At 36.8% G+C, this 9,603-nt stretch overlaps 2 protein-coding genes across 2 annotated transcripts; both read left to right on the forward strand.

Annotated features, from left to right (window-relative positions):
• The first annotated feature begins 366 nt into the window (after positions 1-366).
• On the forward strand, positions 367-3,612 carry LOC141676728 (disease resistance protein Roq1-like). Its single transcript, XM_074482435.1, has 3 exons — positions 367-1,007; positions 1,666-2,418; positions 2,646-3,612. Exons 1-2 carry the CDS (start codon positions 496-498, stop codon positions 1,745-1,747), a joined length of 594 nt encoding a protein of 197 aa, XP_074338536.1. The 5' UTR covers positions 367-495; the 3' UTR covers positions 1,748-2,418; positions 2,646-3,612.
• A 231-nt stretch (positions 3,613-3,843) lies between these two features.
• LOC141676738 (TMV resistance protein N-like) lies at positions 3,844-8,870 on the forward strand. The gene is made up of 5 exons (XM_074482447.1): positions 3,844-4,406; positions 4,973-6,074; positions 6,226-6,501; positions 6,585-8,099; positions 8,226-8,870. Exons 1-5 carry the CDS (start codon positions 3,898-3,900, stop codon positions 8,631-8,633), a joined length of 3,810 nt encoding a protein of 1,269 aa, XP_074338548.1. The 5' UTR covers positions 3,844-3,897; the 3' UTR covers positions 8,634-8,870.
• The last annotated feature ends 733 nt before the right edge of the window (positions 8,871-9,603 follow it).

The raw sequence follows: 9,603 nt of genomic DNA on the forward strand, positions 1-9,603 counted from the left end.
CATCCGTCTCAAATTATCTGTCTTGTTTGATTTTTTACAGTAAAATTGACTCAATTTTGAGTGTAAATAAAAACTCATTATTTCATTATTTTAAAAACCTGAAAATTGCATATTAAAGTATATTAAATATACTTTCTAGTGATATATCTTCAATTATATACTATATGAAATTTTTAATCAAAATTGAGTCAATTTAACCGTAAAAATCAAATAAGACAGATAAATTGTGACGGAGGGAGTACTTTATAGACCATAAATGTTCCGAAACATCAATTCGACACTGAAGCATTCAATTTGTAAACAGGAGCTGCTGCTGATCTCGCTCTTAAGTCTCATCTCAATCCTACCACTTTAATCATCCCTATCTTTACTAAGCCATGCTTAGTAAACGGGAACAGATGCATTAAATTCTTGCATTATATTTGAAGTCAACTGCTCTAAGCCTCAAACCTTTCTCATCATCCATATCCTCTGTTCTGATCAAATTCTCTGTTAATGGCAGCTTCAACAAGTACTAATCAACATGGCTTATCTTTCGATTCTTCTTATCGTCATTGGAAAGTTTTTTTGAGCTTCAGAGGCGAAGACACACGCAAAACTTTTACAAGTCACTTGTACACAGCTTTGAAACAGGCTGGAATCATAACTTTTATGGATGATTTTGGACTTCCAAGAGGTGAAGAAATTTCACAACAGCTAATAAAGGCAATCCAGGGCTCGGAGATTTCTCTTGTTATTTTCTCAGCCAACTACGCCTCGTCGCCTTGGTGCCTTAATGAGCTTGTGGAGATCCTGGAATGTAAAAAAAGGACTGGACAGTTGGTTTATCCTGTCTTCTATAATGTTAGTCCTTCAGTTGTACGACACAAAACCGGGAGGTTTTCAGATGCTTTTGAGAGTCTTGAGAAGAGATATGTTTCGAACCTGGACAAGGTGGATAAATGGAAAGCTGCGCTAACTGAAGCTGCAAATTTGTCCGGTTATGACCTGCAAAATGATGCAGATGGGTAAGCTACTTCAATTTCTCGCATTACTTTATTGATTAAGAAATGAATAAAGTATGTACACTATTGAAAGCTTATTTCTAGACTTATTATTGTACGGATCAATCGTTTGATTGTGTAGAAAATAGCTCCTTTATCCGGTATTTTAATCAAATCATTCTGTCACATTCTGTCACATCATTCTGTCACATTCACATGTTCAACGGTGGTATACTCCACGATTTCCATTTCCGATTTAGGAATCTAACAGTAGATTCATACCCAAGTCCGAATATTAAAAAGGAGCCCGGGTAACATAACCTTGTTGCCTGATTGTGATTGGTGATACTAACATGCTAAAAGAACATGGGAGCTAGACATAATGTGACTAGATAGCTTATGTAAATGCAACTTTATGATCATTAATATATAATTTGCTAAGAAAGTCTGTTTATATGGTTGAGTCTTTGTTACTCGGACTCGGCTAGAAGTGTCCGACATGGAACGTGTCCAAGTATCTGACTCGGCAACATTTTGAAAAAAGTGTCCAAGTCCGAGTGTCCATGTCCGAGTGTTGAGTGTCCGACACGGGTACTCGAAGGTAACATGAAGAGTCCGAGCACGTGCTCCTATGTTGAGTTGTTCAACTAACATGATTAATTATTCTAATATCTTTTGGCAGGTATGAAATTAGACTTATCCAGATTATTGTAAATAAAGTCCTACTTGAAGTTACTGCAGGAGGCTCAAATATCTTCCTATGAGCATCTGCTATCTCAGATCACTGGAGTGTCTAGATCTTAGTGGTTGTTCAACTCTTTCAGGATTACCCGATAATATTGGAGATATTATAACCTTGAGGGAACTTCGAGCATGCAACACCATGTTCACGGAAGTTCCTAAATCTATTGGATGTCTGAAGAACCTTGAAGTCCTGGTCTTGCCGTTCCAAGCACGAGAAGTTGATATGAATTTGTGTTCTATTTTAAGGAATACTAGATTCATTCCGGCCTCAGTTTGGTGTTTGAATTCACTTACGAACTTAAATCTTAGCGCTTGCTATCTGGTCGATCTTCCAGCTTCTATTGGGGATTTATCATCATTGCAGCATCTTAATTTATCAAGAAACCCTTTCTATATACTAACATCTACTCTCGGTCAGTTATCGAATCTAAAAACTCTTACACTGACAGAGTGCGAGTTTCTTTGGGCAATCCTGGAACTGCCACCTAACTTGACCGATTTATATGCAAGTTCTTGTACATCAATTGAAACACTAGTCGTTTCGAAGTTGAATCACTTGAGGTGTTTGTATCTTTCATACTGCAGTAGCTTGGTTGAGATTGTAGGATACAACGAACTCAAATCTATAACGAGAATTGAGCTGGCAGGTTGCGAAAATCTGTCATTCACCCCTGAAGAGAGTTTGTTTCAGGTTCTTCTTCTCCTCTGTTCTATTATTCTCCTTCTCCATATTACCAATTACTACCTCTGTCCTGCTATTATTTTTCTCCATATTACCATATTACTACTGTGTTTTTATCGAGAAAGTGTTTACTTTATTAATAAAGAGTATAGATGTATCTGGCGAGTAATCGTTTCAAAAAAATATTCAAATCATTCTTTGTTTGTTAGTACTAATGTGATGTGTTTATGTAACAGTTATACTGTGGAATTGGGGGGAGGGTTGACATTTATCTTCCAAAGATGGACATTCCGAAATGGTTCAGTAATGTCAGTATTCAAGAACCAAATAGTATGTTCTTTGATACATTCGTGTTCTCAATGCCATCAACTGTTTCCACCAGTTATTTAGGGGTTATTCTTTGGTTAAATGTTGGTTATACGGCTCCCTCTTGGCCTTCAGATTTCTGGGCTCTCGTTAGAGCTGAAGATCGTTGTAACTCATGGCTTTGCGAGACATCATTATGGAAGAATGTATCACAGTCGTGGGTAAGCTTCATACCACAAATACAGTTCCCTTTGCATGTCAATCAAATAGTTTTAGTAAGGGTAGGAGGATGCGCTCCGCTGCTGAGTATCAGAGCACATCTGGTACATATTTGAAATGTACCACCTCTATTATTCTCGGATCTCTTGCAAGTTCCAAGTGGTTCTGCTGAATAAAGTTATAGTTGATCCTTATTTCAACGATGCTTGCTAGAGCGCCTACCCTCACCCCTCGTTCCTCTGAAAAATGGTTTTGCAACGAAAGTTCACCCAGTAGGCCGGATATCATAGAAATTGGATATTGATTTTTCTGATAATCTGTTTATATTGTGTGTTAGTACTTAGTAGTACCTGAGAAATCATGAGATATTTTTAGGGTAGTCATGAACATGCCCTACAAAGTACAAATTGTCCTGCAGTAGAAATCCTTGTGATCTCAATATGCTCTACGACTTGTCCTACATCATTAATGAAAATTTTAATTAAACAAGTTAGTTTGTATGTTTTCCTGTTTATAGATCAAGTTAAACGACTCATTTCAAATTTTGAAGTGATAGAGAAAGGCCAGGCGGATTCTTTTGTATTATATCCTAAAGCCTTTCTGAAGCAATAACTTGTTTTCGTGTCAATGATAAATTATGAGAATATCATGAATTGCATTGAGTCGAACATGACCAAATTAAATAAATCAGCTCATTTTAAATCTTAATGTTAGAGTAAGACCTCGTGGCCTTATTATATTTGAAAAATAAATCTGTAAGTTTTTTTTAGCCAATACAAAAGTCAACCAAAAGATGGAGTACAGTTCACACTCTTATGGAAAAATAAACAGTTGACCCTGGACAGTTGTTACTGGGTAGTTTCGCAAAACGAAAAAAAAGAAGTGCAGATTAGATTATTAGAAGTGATCTCAAAGTAGAGAAAAGAAGCTTTTGTCTGCATCTATAATTTACTGATCGTTTCAATGGCAGCTTCTGCAAGTAACCAATATCGCTTGTCTTCCGATTCTTCTAATCACCGCTGGAATGTTTTCTTAAGCTTCAGAGGTGAAGATACACGCAGAACTTTCTCAAGCCACTTGTACACGGCTTTGAAACAGGCTGGTGTTCGAACATTCATGGATGATCCTGAGCTACCAAGAGGAGAAGAAATTCCACATCAGTTGCAGAATGCAATCCGAGAGTCAGAGATTTCTCTTGTCATTTTCTCTGCCAACTACGCCTCGTCACCTTGGTGTCTTAACGAGCTTGTGGAGATCCTGGAATGTAAAAAAAGGACCGGACAGTTAGTTTATCCTGTGTTCTATGATGTTAGTCCAGCAATAGTACGACACAAAACCGGGAGCTTTTCAGATGCTTTCGAGAGTCATGAGAAGAGATATCTTTCGGACCTGGACAAGGTGGATAAATGGAAAGCTGCTCTAACTGAAACTGCAAATTTGTCAGGTTATGACCTCCAGAATGATGCAGATGGGTAAGCTAGCTGCAATATTTATCAGTAATTTACTCATCAATCTATTATGTCCAATGCATAAATCTATACCTATTGGTCATACAGTATGAACAATGTTTATTAGGATTTTCTAATTAATGTAACATAAAAATAACTTTAAATGTATTATTGTTAAGGTTATATCACAAGATTGTCTTCCGTTGCCTAGTTGTTAATTTAACTTTACTAAAGGCGAGTTTTTAGTTCACATGGTATCATAGGTCTTGTCGGAAGGGGTCTCAAGTTCGACTCTTTGCCACCTCCAATATTATCACAATTTATTGGGGACACGAAATTCCCTAGAGATGGACTTCATGATCTACTCTCCGGCTCAAAATTGGGTTTTTGAGTGATAGAGTGTTAGAATATTAAATAAGATCCAGTTTGGGATGACGTCTTCCTCTGAAACTCTAAGATTTTAGATGAGTTGGTTACTTAACACTTACTATACCTAATTAAAGTTGGTTCAATTAACAAGCATCAAGATTCAATTTTTTTTAAAAAAAGATCTAAAATTCAAGTTCTGAATCTTATGTTATCGTTGGCAGGTATGAAATTAGACTTATCCAGATGATTGTAAAAAAAGTCCTCCTTGAAGTAAATCTCATAGGACTGAATGTTGCCAAGGAACCAGTTGGAGTGCACTCTCGCGTGGAAGAAATAACACAATTGTTGAGCATCGGTAGCAATGACATTAGAAAGATCGGAATATATGGGATGGGGGGTATTGGCAAAACGACCATTGCAAAAGCTCTGTTTAATAAACACTTTTGGCAATTTGAAGGTAGTTGTTTTCTTGCACATGTAAGAGAAGCTTCAGAAGGACATGATGGTATACGTCAATTACAAGAACGGCTTCTTTCGGAAATTTTAGTTTTAGATGAAGTCAGGGTTGAAAATGAAGATAAAGGGATAAGTTTGTTGATGGAAAGATTATGTTCCAAGAAAGTTCTCATTGTCCTGGATGATTTAAACAACAGAAGGCAATTTGATTATTTAACAGGACAGTGGAACCAATTTGCTGTTGGTAGCAGAATCATCATAACAACACGGGATGCAGGTCTACTTGAACAAATTGAGGTAGATAATAGGTACAACGTTGAGAAACTAGACAAAGACGAGTCCTTGGAGCTCTTCAGTCGACATGCCTTCAGAAAGCAAATTCCATCTGAAGAATATATGGAACTTTCTGATGGCATTGTATGTCATGCAGGAGGCCTTCCATTAGCTCTTGAAGTTTTAGGATCATATTTGTTTAGAAGATCCTTGAGAGAGTGGAGAAGTTCCCTCAATAAATTGCAGCAAATTCCTCGAAATGAGATACAAAAGAAACTTCTGATTAGCTACTATGCGCTCGGTGATGGTAACCTAAAGGATGTCTTTCTTGATATTGCATGTTATTTCATCGGCAATGATAAAGACATGACAATTAAGATATTAGACTCGTGTGGATTTGATTCAGATAATGAAATCACCATTTTGATGGAAAGATGTTTACTATCTGTGAATGACAGAAATGAGTTAAGGATGCACGATCTATTACAAGAGATGGGAAGAGATATTGTCCATAATAATTGCCCTAACGAACCTTGGAAACATAGTCGATTGTGGTCATGTGAAGATATTTGTGACATATTAATCACCAGGAAGGTAACTAGTTAATATATTTGCAGTTACTACTTGAAGAGTATTAAAATGTTTGTAATTTGTAAGTAATTCAAAGTAAAGATGTCATATACTTTATATATGTTGCTTGTTTAGAAACATTCCTAATTTTTTTTTTGTTATTTGATTTAATTAGGGAAAGAAATGCATCGAGTGCATCATCCCATATGGAAGGGTACCAAAGAATTCATCATTTGAAACAAATGCATTTGGAAAAATGCAGAAGTTAAGATTGCTTAACATCAACGAAATGCATCTCAGTGGAAGTTTTCGAGGCATCTTTGAAGAGTTAAGATGGCTTTCTTGGCAAGACTGTCCTCTGGAGTGCTTACCATCTGATTTCTATCCAAGGAAGTTAGTATTCCTTGACTTAAGACGGAGCAATTTTAAAATATTGTGGAACGGTTCAAAGGTAAGCAGCTATATATATTAATATTTCCTGAGAAAACAGCGATATGATACTAAAATATTAATTATCTTAACAACATAATGTAGAGTCTGGAACACCTGAAAATCCTAAATCTTAGTGGCTGTATATACTTGACGACAAGCCCAGACTTTAGTGGAGTCCGATGCATTGAAAATCTTAATCTAAGTGATTGCAAAGATCTGGTAGAGGTTGACCCATCTATTGGGCACTTGGTTAGGCTCGTTAATTTGAATCTGAAGGGTTGCATGAAGCTTGAATGTCTGCCAAGCAGTATATGCAACTTGACGGCATTGGAGCAATTAGATCTTGATGGTTGCCTGACTTTACAAGAATTGCCTGGCAGATTGGGGAATATGAAATCCTTGAGCATTCTTCGGGCAGGATGCACTGCAATTACGACCGTGCCAGAATCCATCGAATCTCTCAGTAAACTGGTTATCTTAAAGTTAAACAAATGCAAGTGGCTCTGTTTTATTCCCGACACTCTTTGCAACCTGAGAAGGTTGGAACAACTAATTCTCCGTGGTTATTCAAATGTAGAAGCATTGCCTTATGAGTTGGGGAAAATGGAATCCTTGAGGATACTTTCGGCAGGATATACAACAATTACAAGCCTACCAGAATCCATTGGACATCTGAGTAAACTCAACAAGTTGCTATTACATAGCTGCAAGGAACTCATGTATCTTCCGAGCAGCATATGCAATCTGAAAGCAGTGGAATGTCTAGATCTTAATTATTGCTCAAATTTACAAGAATTGCCTGACAATATAGGGAATATGAAATCCTTAAAAATGCTTCAGGCAGTAGAGACAGCAATCACAACATTACCAGAATCCACAGGGCGTCTAAGTGAACTTGTTGAAATTTTATTATGTAACTGTAAGAGGCTGACATATCTTCCGAGCAGTATCTGTGATATCGAATCACTGGAGTGTCTAGATCTTAGTGGTTGTTCAATTCTAAAAGGATTGCCAGATGATATTGGAAAGATTAAAAACTTGAGAGAACTTCGAGCATGCAACACCATGTTTATGGAAGTTCCTAGGTCCATAGGATGTCTGAAGAACGTTGAAATCCTTGTCTTGTCGTGCCAAGCACAAGGAATTTATCTGGATATATGTTCTGTTTTAAAGAATACTAGATTCATCCCCGCCTCAGTTTGGTGCTTGTTTTCTCTTACGAACTTAAATCTTAGTGATTGCAAACTGGCTGATCTTCCAGATTCTATCCGGGATTTATCATCATTGCACCATCTAAATTTGTCAAGAAACTATTTCTCAATACTAACATCCAGCCTTGGTCAGTTGTCCAATCTAAAAACTCTTACTTTAACAGGTTGCAAAGACCTTTGGGCAATTCAGGAACTTCCACCTAACTTGACTGATCTGTATGCAAGTTATTGTACATCACTTGAAACATTAGTTGTGGCAAAGTTGAGTCACCTGAGGTGCTTGCATCTTTCCTATTGCATTAACTTGGTTGAGATTGAAGGCTTGGATGAACTGACATCTATAGCTCGAATTGACATGGCAGGTTGTGAGGCTCTATCAATCACTTTTGAAGAGAGTTTATTTCAGGTTGCCTAGCACTATATTTATCTTTTGTTATATCTATTTATCTCCTGCTCTCTGGTTGACAACAAAGAGAATCTTGATTCTAGTTGTTGCTCAAGTTCTCTAATAATTTACCTCTGCATGTGACAGGTTTTGTTTGACAATGGGGGAATAATTGACATTTATCTTCCATTGAGAGTTATTCCTTTCTGGTTTAGGCATCAGCAAGCATATTCTTCTGAAATTTTTTTACATATGCCGCAATATGTGCCTAACCGTTACTTAGGGATCATACTTTGGTTTAATGTTGATCAAACAACTCAGGTTAAACAGGTTACAGATTTGTCAGATTTTTGGGCTTCCCTTCGTGTTGTTAATCGCATGACTTTTCCTACAAGATGGTTTTATGAGACATCTACATGGAAACCTGCACCGCAGTCATGGATAACCTTGATACCACGGGCACAATTCCCTTTGTTTTCTGAGGAGACAATTCACGTTCGTGTAAAAGATGATACAATGCTGGAGAGCATTGGCGGTCATCTAATGTATGAATAATCCGCACATCATTGTCCCCGCCTCCCTTCGGAAGTAAGTTGATATTGTAGAAACTCACAATTTCTCATACTATTGAGATTCATCTTGTGACTGCTTCTGATATCTGATCTAGATTTGTATTGGTCATTTGGTATTTTTCCGGGGTCTTTAATGTAATAGATTGAGTAAGTAGCTTCGGATTTTAGAAACATGAGCAATACATTAATATTTTGAATATGTATTTAGACATGTAATCCAGTAAACACAGGAATCTGTTTTTGGTTAGTAGTTTCTTGTATCAACAAAGGTTGGGTGCAGTGATTGAGGTATCGGTTTCTTTTAGTGAGGTTACGGATTCGATTCCTAGCGTGGAAATTATAATCTTAGGAAGAATTTAAACGTTAACAAGGTCATGCATAAATTTCATATTTTTAGTAACGTTTTTTGAAAATCCAGTGAGGGCTAAAGACCCCACTCGGGGTGGTGGCCCTAAATGTCACTTTAGGGTCAAAAGTGGTTCAAAATGTCACTTCTGAAAATAATTATCCAAAATATCACTTCGTAACGGCACTTCGTCTAGCGTTTTTGGTATAATGGTACTTCGCTCCACGTTTTGCTAGTTTTTATTTATTTTTTTTAATTTTTTAACAAGCAAAACGCTACACTAAACACTGTTATGTTTATTTCTTTTTTTAGAGCAAAACGTTACTTGAAGTACCGTTGATTCCTTTGACATTTAATGAAAATAAGGACAAGACTCTATACTAAGCAGTGTTTTGGCACCAAACACTATATTATGGGCCTGTTTGTCACGCTACTTATAAGCCACTTATGGCTTATAAGCCCTTAACAGCTTATCGACGAGTGTTTGTCGACCCAACTTATAAGCTGAATTTACAACTTATAAGCTGATAAGTTGAAAGTTGGCAGTGACGTACTTTTTTCCAACTTATTTTCATTTTTTCACTTTTTTCTAAAGTTTTGATTTTAA

This window comes from Apium graveolens, chromosome 1, assembly GCF_009905375.1.
Source record: "Apium graveolens cultivar Ventura chromosome 1, ASM990537v1, whole genome shotgun sequence".
Classification (NCBI taxonomy): Eukaryota; Viridiplantae; Streptophyta; class Magnoliopsida; order Apiales; family Apiaceae; genus Apium; species Apium graveolens.

Excerpts from the sequence above, each read along its gene's own strand:
- LOC141676728 (XM_074482435.1), top strand. The coding sequence starts at position 496 with ATGGCAGCTTCAACAAGTACTAATCAACATGGCTTATCTTTCGATTCT. Across the intron at positions 1,008-1,665 it reads CTGCAAAATGATGCAGATGG|GTATGAAATTAGACTTATCC; the intron begins GTAAGCTACTTC and ends ATCTTTTGGCAG.
- LOC141676738 (XM_074482447.1), top strand. The coding sequence starts at position 3,898 with ATGGCAGCTTCTGCAAGTAACCAATATCGCTTGTCTTCCGATTCTTCT. Across the intron at positions 6,502-6,584 it reads TATTGTGGAACGGTTCAAAG|AGTCTGGAACACCTGAAAAT; the intron begins GTAAGCAGCTAT and ends AACATAATGTAG. Across the intron at positions 8,100-8,225 it reads TTGAAGAGAGTTTATTTCAG|GTTTTGTTTGACAATGGGGG; the intron begins GTTGCCTAGCAC and ends TGCATGTGACAG.